The sequence below is a fragment of the Ambystoma mexicanum genome, chromosome 3q (assembly GCF_040938575.1).
Source record: "Ambystoma mexicanum isolate Mex_15411 chromosome 3q, UKY_AmexF1_1, whole genome shotgun sequence".
In the NCBI taxonomy this organism is placed as follows: domain Eukaryota; kingdom Metazoa; phylum Chordata; class Amphibia; order Caudata; family Ambystomatidae; genus Ambystoma; species Ambystoma mexicanum.
Window position 1 is genome coordinate 1,197,116,091 of NC_090926.1, and position 18,152 is coordinate 1,197,134,242.

At 47.5% G+C, this 18,152-nt stretch overlaps 1 protein-coding gene across 2 annotated transcripts in view; it reads left to right on the forward strand.

The window, feature by feature from the left end:
• The window catches only part of LOC138447740 (complement C3-like), a 2,843,165-nt gene that overhangs the window by 1,684,827 nt on the left and 1,140,186 nt on the right, over positions 1–18,152 (forward strand). For both annotated transcript variants that reach the window (XM_069604045.1, XM_069604046.1), the window contains exon 30: positions 5,649–5,807. In XM_069604045.1, the coding sequence (XP_069460146.1) occupies positions 5,649–5,807 (159 nt within the window). The remainder of the gene's footprint in view (positions 1–5,648; positions 5,808–18,152) is intronic.

The window sequence follows — 18,152 nt, forward strand, 5'->3', positions numbered from 1 at the left end:
ATTCAACAATGAAGTCAGTGGCAATAACTTCCCAGGGTCTGGTTGGCAACATAGGTTGTAGAAGCAGACCCGCCGGCCTCTGATTATCGTATTTGTACTGACTACAAATAGCACAGGTCTTGATGTATTGAACTACACTGGACTTCATCCCTGGCCACCAGAACTGTCTTTGTATAAGACGGAAGGTGTTGGTTACTCCTCGATGGCCGGAGTGAAGAGTATCATGGGATAGATTCATTACCTTCTGTTGAAGTTCTTTTGTCAGAATGACCTCTGAATTGTTCTTGAATAAATATCCTTCCTTGATTGTCAGACGCCAGGGATTTTTCTTCGATATGTCCTTCCAGAGTTCAGATAATTGAGTCTGTGCTCTGATTTCTTCCAGGAGATTGATCGATTGGCTACAAAGATTGTGGGTGGAAACATTTTAGGATAGATCTTATCTTCCAAGGGAACGTAGTCGGGACGCCGAGAAAGGGCATCGGCAATCAAGTTTTGCGATCCAGGAACATGTGAAATTTGAAATTGATATTGAGCAAAGAAGTAGGCCCATCGAGCTTGTCTACTGCTCCTGCACTCCATGGATTGTAGGACCTGAAGATTTCGGTGATCAGTACGGACTTGAACTGGATATTTAGCACCCAGGAGTAAATGTCTCCATTCAGTGAAGGCATGACGAATAGCCAATAACTCCTTCTCCAGAACTGAGTAGTGGGTCTCGCTGGTGGTCAGGGTCCGTGAGAGATAAGCATTGGGATGTTCCAACATATCATCGGATTCTGGTTTTAAAACTGCTCCTATGGTGTAATTGGAGGCATCAGTTTCCACTAGAAAAGGACGATTTATGTCCGGTTGGGCCAGGATGGGGGCCTGAGTGAATTCTTCTTTCAAGCGTTGGAATGCCTTGTCTTGTGGTATAGACCAGTTAAATGGAACGTCTTTCTTCAGGAGATTAACAATGGGTTGAACAATCTCGGAAAAGGTGGGAATAAATTTCCGGTAGAAATTGGCAAGCCCCAGGAAGGATTGTATTTGCTTAACAGATGTTGGGGCGGGCCAAGCCAGTATGGCCTTCACCTTTGAAGGGTTCATACTAATTCCTTCTGAACTGAGGACAAATCCCAGATAGTGAACTGATGTAATATGAAACAAACATTTTTCTGGTTTGGCTAAGAGTTGATTTTCAGTACTGCTTTTACATGTTCTTCATGTTTCAAGGAGTCCTTGGAGAAGATCAATATGTCATCCAAGTAGACGATAACATTGAGAAATAACATGTCAGAGAACACCCTATCCATAAAACGCTGGAAGACTGCGGGAGCATTAGTCAGACCAAAGGGCATGACTAGGTATTCAAAGTGACAAAAGGGTGTTCTAAAGGCTGTTTTCCATTCGTCTCCTTCCTGGATACGGATCAAATGGTAGGCAGCTCGGAGATCAAGTTTCGTGAATATCACTGCACCTCTCACAGCTTCAAGGATATCCGAGATCAAGGGTAGTGGGTATCTGTCTTTCAGGGTGTATTGATTTAGGCCCCGATAGTCCAGGCAAGGTCTGAGCTCTTTGGTATCCTTTTTTGGAACGAAGAACAATGAAGCACCAGCTGGTGATTTTGACGGTCTTATGGTGCCGTTCTCAAGATTAGTGTCTAGGTATTCCCGGAGGGCTCTCTTTTCGAGTTCTGAGAGGATTAACATCCTGCCAAAGGGAATCACTGCTGAGGGTTCAGTATCTATGGCACAGTCTTCGGGTCTATGTGGAGGTAAGGCTTGAACAATGGCAGTAGAGAATACATCAGCATACCCTTGATAGATCTCTGGAACTTGTACAATATTGGAAACCATGAGTGGTGTCTCTGGACACCTTGGTAGACTTATGGGAGCTGTGACTGAGGTATCCAGGTTTAAACAATGGTTCATACAGAACTCCGAGCCCAGGAATAAGGATCCGGCCGTCCAGTTGATATATGGATTGTGCTTTTGTAACCAAGGCATGCCCAGAACCAAGGGGTAATGGGCTGATTTTATGATGTCAAACACAATCTTTTCTTGATGATGATTTATGGAAAGATGGATCTCCCTTGTTTGCAGACTTATGGGTCCTGAGGAAAGAGGTCTTCCGTCAATTGCTTCCACTGGCTGTGAAAAACTTCTTGCTTCATAAGGAATGTTATGACTTTTGACCCAATCTTGATCAATGAAGACTCCCATTGCTCTGCAATCCACCAAGGCTAGAATGGGGTAGACCTTGTCCTTGAATGGCGATAAAAAGGCCTGTAATATCACCAGTTTGTTTTGTCCAGGAGAATTCAAGGATGGAATTGATGTGGAGCAAACATCGCTCTCCCGAAACCTTGCTCCATTTAGGATCGGGAGCTGGCGTTTCCCGAGCGTCGGGGAGGAGCCAGTGGACACTCCTTAACGAAATGTTTATCTGAGGCACAATACATGCATAAGCCTGTGTGTATCCTTCTTAACCTTTCCTGCGGGGAAATTGGTCCACGAAAGGCTCCAAGTTGCATGGGTTCAGAATCAGTGCTCGGATTCTTGGCAGATTCGGTCCTTGTAGTATTCTCTGGGGAGTTTCTTTGAATTGAGACTTTATTCTTTTTCTTTTCGGCCTTTCTTTCTTGGATTCTGAAGTCTATTTGCATAGACCAGTCCAGGAGGGCCTGGAATGAACTAGGACGTGCCACTCTGGCTAATTCGTCCTTAATCTCTTCATTTAGACCTCTGCGAAACAAGGTAAAACTGCCTTCCAGGGGCCAGTCCGCCTCTTTGGCTAGCTGTTTGAATCTTGTAACATAGGTCAACATGTCTTGGGATCCTTGTTGGAAGTCAAGTAACTTCTCTTGAGCACTGTGGACCAGCTCTGGGCGTTCGAACATGGTCTTGAGTTCCGCGATGAACCCTTCATAATCATCCAGAAGAGCATCCCCTGAATTGAGTAAAGGAGTGGCCCATGTAAGGGCATTACCGGAAAGATGCGATATTATGAAGCCCACCTTAGCCCTAGGAGTTGAGAAATAGTAGGGCTTGAAGGTAAAATGTACCAAACAAGAATCCAGGAATCCATGTAAGGTCTTTGTTGAACCGTCGTATTTATCAACCACTCCTCCCAATAATACGCTGCCCTTGTTCGCGGAGTCATGTGACAAGACAAGCTGTCTTAGCGCCACATTCTCGGCTTTTAAATTCTGCATTTCTGTGGAAAGTTCTTGCATTCCGCGCATCAGGTCCTGAATAGCATTCTCCATGGTAGAATCCGTATTGATCGTTTGGCGTCTCAAACTGTCGTAAATCTCCTCCGTCTCACCTGTGATCGGGATCTCCCTTGTTCGGCCGCAGGACTTTTCCTGTGGATGGTTCGGGTCTTGAATAGGCTCGCCCGAGCCTCGTCAGGTTGCATGATGCGTTCAGAGTCCTGGGAAGTTCGTGGTTCCAGGGTATCCAGGATTTAGCGATGAACGAGTAAGTAGGGGGGGGAATCCAGGAACAGGATAAAAGGCAAGGAAGGAAGTAAGAGGATCAAAGGAACCAATGTAGAAGGTAAGCACACGTCGGGTCACTACCGAAGATAGAGTTGAGACGCGCGGACCCGCAGGGGCGTGACCAATTTATAGTGCGTGCCACGACGTGATAAGCTAGTGCGTAGCACAGAGCTTGGTACGGCCATGTTGGGAGGAACAAGGAGTACAAGCCCTTCGTGACAATGACCATGAGGTCCAGAAAGGGCAATTTGCCGGGTCATGACACTGTACGGTCTTGACATCTCTTTACATGAGTTGGGTAATCTGCTCAATTGTATTCAAGGAAAGCTTTGGAAGGAGGTATTGGGTCTGTCTATGGCCGTACCCAATTCTGTCATTAGACAGGAAATTTGCCTCACTTCCTTTGACAATTATCCACCTTTAGAGAAAATTCTTGTCCCTCTTGTAAATTCTTTATATGAGGCGTTACATGTAGTGATGGAGGCCGAGACCATTGTCTCCCTTAAAGAGTTTAGAATCAGGATGATTGGGGTATTGGACTCTATGGGACTTTCTGTGGTTGATTTGATACAGGGCCCTGGTGGGATTATGACTCGTCTTTTTCGAGCTGACTGGGTCGAAAACTTTGGAAGGTGTTTCATCATATGTTAAATATGTGGAATACTCAAGGTTTGTACACTCGAACAAATGTTTACCACTTTATATCCAACGCTTTCCGTGTGAGACAATACACATAATTTATATGCGTTTAAGACTAAATCAGTTCCACACTGTTGAGAGAATAAAGCATTGGAAAGAGCATACTATACATCTAGGGAACATTCTAGACTGTAGATTTTGTGGTGGGAAGCAAACATATGAAACCTTGAAGCATCTGGTGACGGTATGTGCACATTTTGAAAATAAGCGTATGTTATGCTTCAAAGACCTAGGTGTTGACGCCACAAAGGTGTTTAGGAATCTGTTTTGGTGTCGTCTCCTCGGGCACAAACGTAGCTCTTGTGCTTGGACAACTTTTTAAATTTTCTATCAAAAGCATTGAATGTAAAGAATGGAACAAGTAATGTATGATTCTGTTTTATCTTTGATGCAATGTGATGGCTTTTGGTTTCTTTTTATATATATGTGGATGTCTTAATGTTTCTTTTCTCTTTCTATGAAAAATGTGTTTTGTATTTCTTTTTTTATGCTATGTTTTGTAAGGTTTTCTGTAAACCACAAATGCAACAATAAAAAATAAAATAATAAAATACTCTTCCTCCAGATCTTTACGTTCCTCCGGCACCAACTCTCTGTGTGTTAAGCGCTTTGCTAAACAGCAAGCTAGTGGCCGATCGCTTTCCTCAGCAGGATCCCTCCTATGGAATAGCCTCCCCTTACTTTTCGTCTTGAGACGGATTGCCTCAAATTCTGGAATCTCCTCAAGACCTTCCTTTTCACCTCCCCCTTTCCTTCTTTCCTCCTCTGTTAAATCCTACAGTCGCTGAGATTGGTGACCAGAGCCCTTATGTGTCCTCCTGGGTCCTGGCAGTCCACACCCAATCGCCTACAGCCTCCACACCTCCTAGCACTTTGCCCTGGCGCCCACTGGCCTATGTCACCGCAGGCCTGCACTTATTTTGGCGGCTGACCATTTCACCTATGCACTTAGCTCACTCCCTAGCACTTCCCTCTTGATACACCTAGCACCTACCCCCAAGCCCTATTTACCCCTTCCCTTCTCTCCCTCTGCACTTGCACGTTCTCAATACTCACAAGGCCCAGTAGATATGCCTCTATCTTTCATTGTTGTATTTGTTCTTCATTTCCATGTCCCCTCCCTGTTGTCCTGTGGGCACTTTGAAACACAATTTACTTGTTGTATACACATCTTACAAATGCACAATAAAATAAATGGGTTTGTGAACCTGTAAAAGTATGGAGCGGTAATGCATGTGGTAGACTCACATACTGCATGTTTTCATGATGAGGCGTCTAATGCCTACTTGCCAAAAATGCGTAGGTGATCAGAGGTTTTGTGATATGTGGGTCAGATTAAACAGGTTCCATAGCTTTTAGATATTCCATGGCAATAGCATTTTCCACTGAAATTAATGTACGGACAGGATTGTACTGTATCTTTCACATGAATTGACACTTGTTTACTTTAATATTCCAGTCAACAGCTATCACTCTGCAGGCCTTGGCTCAATACAAGCTGAATGCCAAGGATGAAGACCAGATGAGGTTAAATGTCACTCTACAGATATCAGACCGAGTGGCCCCTAAAACGTGGATTGTTACTAAAGCTGATTCCTATCAAGAGAGAAGTGAGCAGGTCAGTGTTGCCGCCTAGCACATAACTTAATGCAATATATCAGAAGATTAAAAAAAAAAAACAGACTGATGTGATGTGAAAGTTGAAACCCAACGTTGTGAAATGTTCTCTTTTAGGAACACACATAATTCTTGTTGAGAACATAAAGTGGAACATCTTTTCTGAAGTTACCTATAGGAGTGGTGAAGAAAATACAGATGACATCACAGTGCATAGCATTACCCAGCAATGTATTACTTGTAATATAACAGTTTTGATGCCGCTAATAACCTCTCCGCCTAGCAGTTTACCCTGTAAGGAGGTTGAGACAGCAAAACACATCATGGTAGCTCACCTTCCAGTTGTGCCAGAGAAGTGGGTACACAATCCATTTTCCCTTTCCTATGAGAGGTGAGCGGCCCAAGAGGGACTCGGGACACTTCTACAGCAAAGTGATTCTGGGCAACTACCTATGGTTCCACGATCCGGGGCCATCTAGTGGCTGCATACTGACTCCGGAAATATCAAGTCCAGACCCTTTGCAAGGGTGGGTAAGCTCCATACAGACACTGCGTTCAAAGTGTCATCAGACTTTGCAGCAAGCCTGGAGATACTGCATGTCTGATTTCCCAGTAAAATCATAAGTGGAGCACTCGAAGGAACAGGCAATGAGTGCCCCCATATTTAGAAAATAGTATCATGTGGTGTGATCAGTGATGTCATTTATGATAATTTGATTAAGCCATTTGTGATGTCACATATAAGGTCATCAAAGGGCATTCAAGGAGAAGTTAACATGTAATGGATTGCTTTTCGAAGGGATTGTGTCCTCCGATGTATTCCTCATCTTAGATATCTCCTTCCAGCTCTGCTGGCCTCGGAAACATTTTTCTCTAGAGGGCGCTGCGCGTCGACGTCCTCCGAGTCGATGTCCCTCGACAGCCGCCGTATCGACGTCGACGTCATCCTGCCTATAAAGGCTGCGTGCAGCGTCCGTTGCTCAGTTCCGTTTTTCCGCGCTTACTCAGTGCCTCGGAATACCGTTGCTCAGTTTTGTCAGGTTAAACCTATTTACCTCGAGTTATTCGATCCGTACTCGATGGCTTCTTCGTTGGAACCGACAACTCCTCGATCCGGCTTCAAAAAATGCCGAGTTTGCGGGAAAAAGATGTCTCTGACTGACCCTCACAGAGTTTGTCTGTGGTGTTTGGGAGCTGAACACCATTGTTCGGAGTGCGAGGACTGTATGTCCATGACAGCTAAGGCCCTGAAGGAGCGTAAGGGGAAGCTGGAGAAAGGTAAGACTTTTAAAGCTTCTTCTTCGTCGACGAAGTCGAGACATTCGTCTCCTCGTCACCATTCGCGCTCCAGGTCTCGGAGTGGGTCCCATCACTCCTCGAGATCGAAGCACTCGAAGAGGAGACGTCGAAGATCCCCTTCTCCGTCTTCCTCTTCCTCTGTTTCGCCAAAGAGAATCCCTTGCCCCACGAAACATAGTTCCCGGGCTGAATGGGAGAAATTCCGCAAAAATATGATGAGCGTCTTTGAGAAAGCGGCCTCGACCCCCTCGAAGACTGCCGAGAGCGATGCTCTGGTCGAAAGACCCAAAGGTCAAAAACGCTGCGAGTCGCAGTACCCGGCGAAGGAAACCTCTCGAGCGCGTCTCGAACCCTCGAGTAGGACTATGACCTCCAAACCTTCCTCGAAGGTTCCGTCGACGCCGTGGACGAAGGTTCCGTCTACGCCGAGGTCGGTGTCTTCGACGCCGTTGTCGAAGGGACCTTCGACACACGGGTCTGTCGACTGGACGCCAGCTTCGACACCGGCGTCGACGCCAAGAAAAGTCACGGTTACGACACACCCAGTGACTATCCCCAGATCCTCGATGACGATGGCTTCGAGATTGTCGAGCAGAATCCCAATTCTGTCGAGGTCATCGAGGCCTCCGCCTTTGTTTTCGACGCCACGCTCGAAGCCTTCGACATCGGCGTCGACGACATCGACGTTTTCAAGGCCGATTATGACAAGTTCGGCACCCTCTGCCTTGGAAATGGGGTTTACACCCTTTATGAGTTCAGAACAATTGAGAACTATGTCCTCAATTATGGAAGAGGGTGAATTGTCTGAACAGGAAGACACATTTGAGTTGCAGGGACCTGTAACCCCAATTAGAAAGGAATTTTCCTCTGAAGAACGCAGGTTAAAGGATCTTCATGATTCCTTACATGAGGCAAGTGGGTTAGACACTTCCCCTGAGGTGGAGTTTGCTAGGGCAGCCCCGGGGGAGCATGCTGAAACCCCCTATAGAGCCTTAATGGCCAGGATCACAGAATTTATGGGGTGGTCAACACCTTCACAATCTTTCCAACAAGATGACCTCACCGATATTCTTGACAAAGGCCCACAGGAGGATCCTGTGGTGCCTTTTCATAAAGCTCTTCAGAGGAAGATTATGACGAACTGGGAAACCCCAGATGTCGTCCCGGCAGTAAATAAAAAACTGTCTACAAAATACAGGGTATCCTCTACAGACCCGGAGTTTTTGTCAAAACACCCATCCCCAGAAAGTCTGGTGGTACAGGCAGCATCTTCTACCGATGTCAAGACGGCTTATCCTACCGTCCCACAGGACAGGGACGATAAAAAATATGATGCTATGGCAAAGAAAGTTTTTTCGGCATGTAGCATGGCGTTAAAATCTGTTAATGCTACTTGCACCCTTGCTAGATTTAGCCATACACTTTGGGCGTGTGCTTCTACAGCGGCTGACTGCATCCCGGAGGGAGAAGAAAGGGATGCGTTCCTGAATATCATACAGGACGGTAAAGACGCTATGTGCGAATCCCTCCAGATGGGCATTGATTCGGCTGACAGTATCAGCAGAGCAATGGCGGCAAGTACAACAACCAGGAGATTCGCTTGGTTGAGAAAGTCTGGTTTTGCCCCAGATGTGCACGCCAGGCTCTTGAACATGCCATTCGATGGCTCTTCTTTGTTCGGGAAAAAGGCGGATGACAGTTTAGAGAAACTGCAAACTTCAAAAGCAGCAGCAAAATCCCTAGGCACTGCAATCCGTCAGACACCTTTTAGTCCTACAGGAACCTCTGCGAGGGGCAAGTCCTTTCCCTTCTACTCCGCATTCGGAAGAGGTAGAGGACGACCGGCTCAAAGGAGACAAAGAAGAACTACCCGAGGTGGACGGGGTAGATATTCAAAAGCCGCAGCAACAGCAGGTGCCTCTTTACCATCGGCATCTGCATCAGCCGCCCCAAAACCACTCTGAGGACTTCCCTCACAGGACACCTGTAGGAGGCAGGTTCACTCAACATCTGGTGGTATGGCAGGCTATCACGTCAGATGCTTGGGCATTGGAAACAGTTGCCCAAGGTTACTGCCTGCCTTTCCTACGCATACCTCAGAGTCATCCACCGGGGATCAGCTCTCAGAAAGCTCCAGATCCGCTCCTCTTGCAGGAAATTTTGGACCTACTAGAGAAAGGTGCCATAGAACCGGTACCTGTAGCGGAGAGGAACAAGGGCTGGTACTCCCCTTACTTTCTCATTCCAAAGAAAGGCGGAGGACTGAGACCCATCTTGGACTTGCGAGAATTGAGCAAATTCCTCAGGAAAGACACATTCAAGATGGTCACTCTTTCTCAGATCCTCCAGGCCCTTCAGTTCCAGGACTGGTTGGTATCTCTGGACCTTCAGGACGCTTATTTCCATGTGCCTATCCATCTCAAACACAGGAAATACCCGAGGTTCGCAATTGGCAACTCTCACCATCAATTTCAAGTGCTGCCATTTGGGCTGACCTCCGCCCCGAGGGTCTTCACCAAGTTAATGTCGGTAGTGGCGGCAAGTCTAAGGAGGGAAGGGATTCACGTCTACCCCTACCTGGACGATTGGTTGATCAGGGCTGTTTCTTCGGAACAAGCTCAGATCCAGCTAAATCACGTGTGCCACTCCCTTCACAAACTGGGCTTCTCCCTCAATTTAAAGAAGTCACAAATGATACCATCGCAGAGACTCCAGTTCATGGGAGCGATCCTGGACACTTCCCTGGGAAAAACCTCGCCACCAGAGGTGAGGGCTCAAGATATTCTACAGATGGTTACCAAGTTCCAAGATGCCCAACGTCTCCCAGCCTTCGACTTTTTGAGGTTGCTAGGCCGCATGGCATCCTGCATTTTCCTAGTGCCAGAGGCTCGCCTGAGAATGAGATCCCTCCAGTGGGCACTGATGACTCAGTGGTCACAATTCTCAGGGAGAATGACAGATCTTCTTCAGGTTCCCGACAGGGTGGCTCGAGACCTTCAGTGGTGGGCCTGTCAGGAGAACATTCTGAAAGGAGAACATTTTTGGCAACCCTGGCCAGAGATAACAGTAGTCACGGATGCCTCACTCACGGGGTGGGGAGCCCACGCCAACGACTTGACCATCAGCGGTCGTTGGTCTCCATCGGAGTCCAGACTACATATCAACCTGTTAGAGCTGAGAGCCATCAGACTTGCGCTGAAGGCGTTCCTGCCAGCTGTACAAGGGAAAAATGTCCTGATAATGACGGACAACACGGTGGCCATGCATTACCTCAACAAAAGAGGAGGTGTAGGATCACTACCCCTGTGCAGAGAGGCGATGCATCTCTGGTTTTGGGCAATCCAAGAAGGAATCTCTCTATCGGCAGTTCACCTAGCCGGAGAGAAGAACTTGACAGCGGACGCTCTGAGCAGGCAGAGCACAGTCTCCCACGAGTGGGAGCTAGCTCAGGAAGTCGTTCAAGAGATCTTCACCCTTTGGGGAACCCCTCAGGTGGATCTGTTCGCCACCAGCCTCAACAGGAAATGCGATCTGTTCTGCTCAAGGGAATTTCCCCCGAGAGGAGCTCTGCGAGACGCGTTCATTGTGGACTGGGAGTTTCCGCTTCTGTACGCGTTCCCACCGGTCCCTGTCATTCCTCAAATGATCAGGAGGTTGAGAAGATTCCGGAGAACCATGATCCTAATTGCCCCGGATTGAGCCAGGAGAACGGGGTACCCGGACCTTCTAGACTTGCCCATCTGTCCTCCAATTCGACTTCCACTCAGAGAGAACCTACTGTCACAGAAGGGAGGTCAGGTTCTCCATCCAGACATCAAAACCCTCAACCTTCACGCTTGGCTTCTGAAAGGCTGAGGTACAAGGATTGGGACCTCCCTGATGATGTTATGGAGGTGTTGCTTTCGGCAAGGAGGCCAGCAACAAAGTCTTTATACCGCTGCCGTTGGAACAGATTTTGCAGCTGGTGTAGAGAGCAGAATATCGACCCTTTTTCATGTGGTACTTCCTACTATATTTGGCGAATTCAGGCCTTCAAGTTGGCACCATTAAGGGCTATCTCGCAGCGCTATCCATCTTTAAGCGCACTGCGGAAGAAACATCCTATTTCAAGTTACCCTTGGTAATACAGTTTCTAAAGGGGTTAACCAATGTTTATCCCCCAAGACCATTCCAAGTTCCCCTATGGGATTTAAACTTAGTCCTAACTTTCCTGATGGGCACACCTTTCGAACTACTCCATTCTTGTTCGTTAAGATTCCTTACCCTTAAAACTGTTTTATTAATAGCACTTACATCTGCTAGAAGGGTGAGCGAATTACAAGCTCTTTCTTGTAAACCCCCTCACACAATCTTTCACAAAGACAAAGTTGTCCTGCAAGTGAAGCCTAATTTCCTCCCAAAGGTGGTTTCTGAATTCCATATCACTCAGAAGATTACCCTACCATCTTTCTATCCTCCTCCTCATCCGGGGAAAGAGGAAGAGAGGTTACACAGGCTAGACCCTAGAAGGGCTTTAAGTTTTTACATCAGTAGACTAGCCAGGATAAAACAGGCAGACCAGCTGTTTGTAGGTTACACAGGTCACAAGCTGGGGTTACCAATAACTAAGCAGACCATTTCCAGATGGATCATTCTAGCCATTCTGGAATGTTATAAACTGGCAGGGAAAGAGCCCCCTCAAAACCTTAGGGCTCATTCGACCAGAGGTATTGCAGCTTCATCGGCCCTCAAATGAGGTGTGCCGGTTAAAGACATCTGTGCGGCCGCTACATGGTCGTCTGTCCATACCTTTACACGATTTTACAACTTGGATTCCTCCTCCAGTCAAGAGACTAGGTTTGGAAGGGCTGTACTGCATTCTATTCATCAATAGAAGACAGCGTGAAGTCAGTACTCCCTCCTCCAATAATAGAATACTGCTATGGGAGCCTATCTAAGATGAGGAATACGTCGGAGAACACAATCCCTTCGAAGAACAAGTTACTTCTTACCTTGTAACGTTCTTTCGACGGGATGTTCCTCTGACGTATTCCTCATCGACCCTCCCATCCATCCCCGCAGTTCTACTTCCCTTGTTGTTGCAGCTTACGCTCCTTCAGGGTGATTAGTCTAGTACAGAAAGAATTATTGTGGGCTACAAACCGGAACTGAGCAACGGACGCTGCGCGCGGCCTTTATAGGCAGGATGACGTCGACGTCGATACGGCGGCTGTCGAGGGACATCGACTCGGAGGACGTCGACGCGCAGTGCCCTCTAGAGAAAAAAATTTCCGGGGCCAGCAGAGCTGGAAGGAGATATCTAAGATGAGGAATACGTCGGAGGAACATCCCGTCGAAAGAACGTTACAAGTTAAGAAGTAACTTGTTCTTCCCCCGCATATTCCTCATCATGATAGATGTTCATCTCCAGCTTTGCTGTTTGGAAACCTTTTTGACAGGGGGCGTAGTGGACCTTGACTCGGCCCTCGATCGTCGATCTGTCTTGTCTGGCTCTCGATCGTCGTCTCCGGATGTGACGTCAGGCGTCGTATATATAGCACGTCACTATGCCCCACGAGTCAGTTCCTTTTTTCTGCGTGCTTGCACGCTGCATCGGGAACTCCGCTCGAGTTTACTTGACGTTCTTATTGTACATTGGACACTTTTTTCTTCAAAAACCTTGATGCAATTTCGTCCCACAGGGTTTCAGGCTTCAAGCGATGCCGCGATTGCGAGGCCAAAATGTCTATGACCGACCCCCACGACGTCTGTCTATGGTGTCTGGGTGCTAGTCACGACACGGAGGTCTGTGCGTTGTGCAGTCCTGTAGCCAAGTTCCCAGCGTGGTCCGTCGTCTGGTCATCGGAGGCCAAAACAGAGTATCCCACCCCCGTCAAGGGGAATGACCGACATCATAAGAAGACCAAGAAGCAGTCCCTTTCTAGGAGCCATCCTCCCGGAAGAAGCAGCACCACCGCCATCAATGCAAGTCTAGCTCGTCGTCGGAACGAGGTAAGCCCTCAACGGAGCCGACCACTCAAGATGTGTGGGATAGATTTAAGAGCTCTATGCTGCAAATGTTTAAGATGTAAGCGGCTGTAGGTGTGGCTCTGGCCCCCGAACAGCAGGCTTTGGCGACTAAAGCGGCGCTCAGTTCTCCCAACCGCAAGCCAGCCACTTTGTCGACATCGTCGGTGTCGAAAGCGTCTTCGAGTGTTACTCCCATCAGGCATAAGTCACGGGAAGGGCGTAGGGCAGAGGCTCCCAATGTCTGTTGGTTACCTGAGCGTCCCTCAGCACCAAAAGTACCCTTGGCATCGATAGCTTCAGCGGCAAAGCCCACCCTGAAGCCTCCGGCACCGACAGTCGGCGATGGTTCCTTCGTGCCACTGTCGAGATTGGGTTTCTTCAATTCCATGCACTCCATATTCGGAGTCGAGGAACACGATGACCCTGAGGACACGTTCAACCAGTGGCTTCGGCTATTTCGTCAACCAGACCAGGTCAACCATTTATTGGCTTTGGCTCAGGCGTCAAATTTTATTTATTTATTTATTTATTGCATTTATTATACGCCCACACCCAGAGGTATCACAGCATAGGTTACAGAAGGCTTAAATCTCTGGTTACAATGAGAATTGTTACACACATAATAGACAGAAATTGCAAAACATACTGGGGTCAATGCAAAACATTTTGGACCTAAGGGGCAGACAGTTACAGATAGTTTTCAGCGCAATTGTCTAACATGCATGTCGAGAGGGAGGAAATGGAAGTATGTTGCTGGCCCTGGTAGTGAATATTGTCTTAGCCTAGTATTTATTGAAAAGCCACATTTTTAGGATTTTTTTAAATCTTGGGTGGGAAGGCTCGTTTCTCAACATCTCTGGGAAGGAGTTCCAGGTTTTTGAAGCTAAGACCTGAAAACTGCTTCCCCCTACCCTAATGAGTATGAACTGTGGGACGCAGAGATGGGAGCTGTTGTTGGATCTCAGGGTTCTTGTCCAAGTATTAAGCTTGACTGTTTTGATGAGGTACGTAGGAGCTGTCTTAGCCAGGCATCTGTGTGTTATACAAAGTGTTTTAAATCTAGGCAGCCAGTGAACTTTGCTTCTAATCTTGGAGATATGGTCAGATTTGTTGATGCCAAGTGCTGCTCTCAGCGCTTTATTTTGTAGGAGTTGGAGTTTTGTGAGACATGATGCCGAGTTACATCGAAAACAGCCCTATACCCACACTAGTGTGAAGTTCATGGAGCTGGTTCACAGGGTAGTTGACACCCTGGGGTTGAAGGTTTCCTCTGTCCCTCTTCAGGGGTATGATCCCAGATTCAAGAACAATATGCCTTTCAACCCTGGCCTTGCAGACCTTTTAGCCTCCTTATGGCATCACCCTGGTACCATTCTCCCTGTGAAAGCCAATTTCACATGTAAGTATAGGCCGGCAAGAGGAGATCCTTCCTTCCTCGCCACTCATCCTTCCCAGAGAGGTTGGTGATTCAAGCTGGCACTGTTTCCACAAGACCCGCCGGTTCGACCTAAAATCTGGCTACGGACAGAGAAGGGAAAAAATGTAACACCTTGCCCAGAAAGGTATTCACTCTGGTAGCATGGCGCACAAGACCACGAACGTGGGGTGTGGTTTTGCCAAATATTAATTTGGCTTATGGAAAGCAGTAAAACAGGCTCCTGAGTACATCCGTGAGGGTGCCATGCGGGACAGCTTTTTACAGCTGGTGAAGGATGGGAAGGAGGTATCCAAACAGTAATTGCAGATGGGCCTGGACGTGGCAGACTGTGTTGGCAGAGCTATGGGTTCAGCAGTTGTGATGAGATGCCAAGCTTATCTTAAAACTTCTGGCTTCTCCCCAAATTTCCAAAACAGATTGCTGAACATGCCCTTTGAAGGTGACATGCTTTTCAGGCAGAAAGCAGACCAATCCTTGGAGAAATTCAAGGAGCAGAAATTGGCTGCTAAATCTTTGGAAAAAGACAGGGGGTCCTGGGAGTCCCTCTACCGGCCATTAGTCCCGGTTTCAAGAGTTTAAGCCATATTCTTTAGCTCACTATCTCTTTCTCAGAGGAGAACTATCCATAACATATCAGTCTTTGTCCTGCCCTGGGGAAGTCCAGGACCGAAATGCCATGCAATTCTCCTCTGAACAAGAGTCCCGATAGTAACCCCAGACACGTGTTTCAGTCTGGTTGGACCTCATCAGTAGGGTGGAACTGTACATCTCTAAGAGCAGTGAGGCAGGGGTCCACCTCTGGATTACCCTAGTAATTTAGGATGAGACCAAAAGTTACTTTAATTATGCAAAAACAAGGGGGGTCCTGGGAGTCCTTCTACCGGCCATTAGTCCCAGTTTCAAGAGTCTTAGCCATATTCTTTAGCTCACAATCTCTTTCACAGAGGAGAAATATCCATTACCCATCAGTCTTTGTCCAGCCTGGGGCCATCCATTCCGAAATGCCATGCAATTCTCCTCTGAACAAGAGTGCAACCAGAAACCCCAAACACATGTTTTAGTCTGGTTGGACCTTATCAGTAGGGTGGAACTCTACATCTCTAAGAGCAGTGAGCCAGGGCTCCACGTCTGGATTACCCTAGTAACTCAGGGTGAGTCCCAAAGTTACTTAAATTATGCAAAAACAAGGGGGCCCTGGGAGTCACTCTAGTCCCAGTTTCAAGAGTCATAGCCAGATTCTTTAGCTCACTATCTCTTTCACTGAGGATAAATATCCATAACATATTATTTTGTCTTTGTCCTAAATCTTTGGACCTAGCTGCGCAGCTGGCCAAACCTACCTTCAGCTCTGCCTCCATGTGCAGGGGCTATGGACGTTATGTGCCCTACGGCATGAAGGCGCAGCTCCCGCAAGCCAGGCAAGGGCAGAGGCGCTTCTCATGTCCCAGAAAAGGCACAGGGACCTCTAGAGGCCAACACGCAGAAGCAGTGGCAGGGTCACCCACGCCCTCTAAGCCGCTTTGATTTTCCCTTCCAAAGATGCACAGGTTGGTGGACGGTTGGCAGGGCATTGGCCCCTGTGGCAGGAAATGACTTCTGACGTCTGGGCCCTGCAGTTGATTCGGTGTGGTTATTGTCTGCCTTTCCTAAAGAGGCCTCTGAACAGACCTTCACCTCCCCCAATTCAACTGGGACAGGAGTTCCAGGAAGAACCGAGAGCCCTATTGTTGAATGGTGCCGTGGAAGAGGTACCTCACGATCAGAGAGGGTTGGGTTGGTATTCTCGTTACTTCCTGATACACAAGAAGGGAGGGGTCTCCGTCCCATCCTGGACATCAGGGCCTAGAACAAGTTCCTGAGGAAGGACCAATTTAGGATGGTGACATTGAAAGATATTCTCCACGCATTCCAATTCCAGGACTGGCTGACATAGACCTACCAGACGCTTATTTCCATGTGTCAACACATCAAAAACACATGTGTCAATTCAACAGAAACACAGGAAGTTCCTAAGGTTTCTCATTGGTGACAAGCACTATCAGTTCAAAGTGCTCCCCTTTGAGTTGACCTGCATGCCGAGGGTCTTCACCAAGCTCATGATGAGCTTGATGAATTGGGAGCAAAATGGCACTCCAGAAATTTAAAAGGGCGGAAAAGACAAAGTTAGGCAGAAATTTAACCACACCACCAGGTAAGTACTCGGGGCAATTGAGCAAGAGGAACTACAGTGAAGAATCAGGGAAACAAAGGCTTAGGGTCAAAGTCAATAGGTCAAAAGTCTTTTGCTCAAGATCACACAGTTCAGGGTAGTTCGCGGTAAAGTTCGTGCCATGGGTTCCGGACGAGGTTGCTCAGCAGAAAAGTTAGTTCAAAGAGAAGAGAAGGACAAGCCCTCGGATTGGAGAAAGATTTCACACACTTTCAACGCGGCTGAACGAAACGAACAACCTTAAAAACGGAGAAGCTGTAGCTGAGGCGGACGTTCCTGGTAGTTCCTGCAGGCTCATGGTTCCCCAAGCGACTGTCGGACTGACAAGACGTAGGAAGACTGGAGGGTCCTGCACTACCCATGGAAGAAACCAGCAGCAGAGCGAAACAATGAATGAAAGGTGTGCTCTTTAAAACCCAAGCAGGGTCCGACTTTCCTGGCTATCCGGCCCACTGTAGCTCTGTACAGCAAATTCAACCAGGCGAGGGGTCCTGGCTTGGAGTTTGGGGCGAACTGGTTGGTCCCACCAGCTCAAGGGAAGAAGATTCCTGGAGGATCTTCTCTGTCGTCAGATTCTGAAGATTCAGACCTGCAGCAGGGCTTTACCGGGCGGTTCAGTCATTGTTGGGGTCCTCTTCTGTCAGCTCCTCGTTGGTTCTTTCATTCCAGTGGCGACTCTGCCTTTCCAGTCCCAGAGACCTTCTTTTTATGCAGTTTTCCCCCATTCACACAGCCTGGCTGTCAATCACACAGCAGGGTGGCTGTCCTGGCAAGGACAGTCACCCAGCCAATCAAACAGGATCACATCCTGCCTACCCAGATTTTCAGGTGCCTTAAGGAGGGCTTCTGTGCAGAAGCTCGCGAAAAGACGGCGAACAAAGGAACCAAACCTGGTTAGGTGCGTAGAGTAAAACACAAGAAAGACTTTTACAAAAAGAAATGCCGAATAAACCCAGCCGGAACCACAATAGAATATATTTGGTCAAGCGGGTTTATGTTCGAGGCTAATAAAATAGCCTAAAACAATACCATGGTTATTTAAGATAACCGCTGCATGAGAAATAGGGTAGTTACCAATGCCACCAGCCAAGTCTTGATGAAAAGGGAGCAAAACAGTGCTCCAAGAGAAACAGATGAAAAGGGATAAGAATTAACCCTTTCCAATACTCCATGTCTGTGATTTAAAGAGACTACATAACGTTAATGGCAACTTGACATGTTTCTGGGAGACAGTAGTCAGTCCCAGAAAAATGGAGTCAGTGGGAAGTCTAAAAGACAACCCTGTGTCACTGCACTGAAGTGCTGTGTAACACACAAAAGAAATGGTGCTCATGGAGTAGGTGATGCTCCAGAGACCAAGATCACACAATTGGTAAAAACACACACAGCAA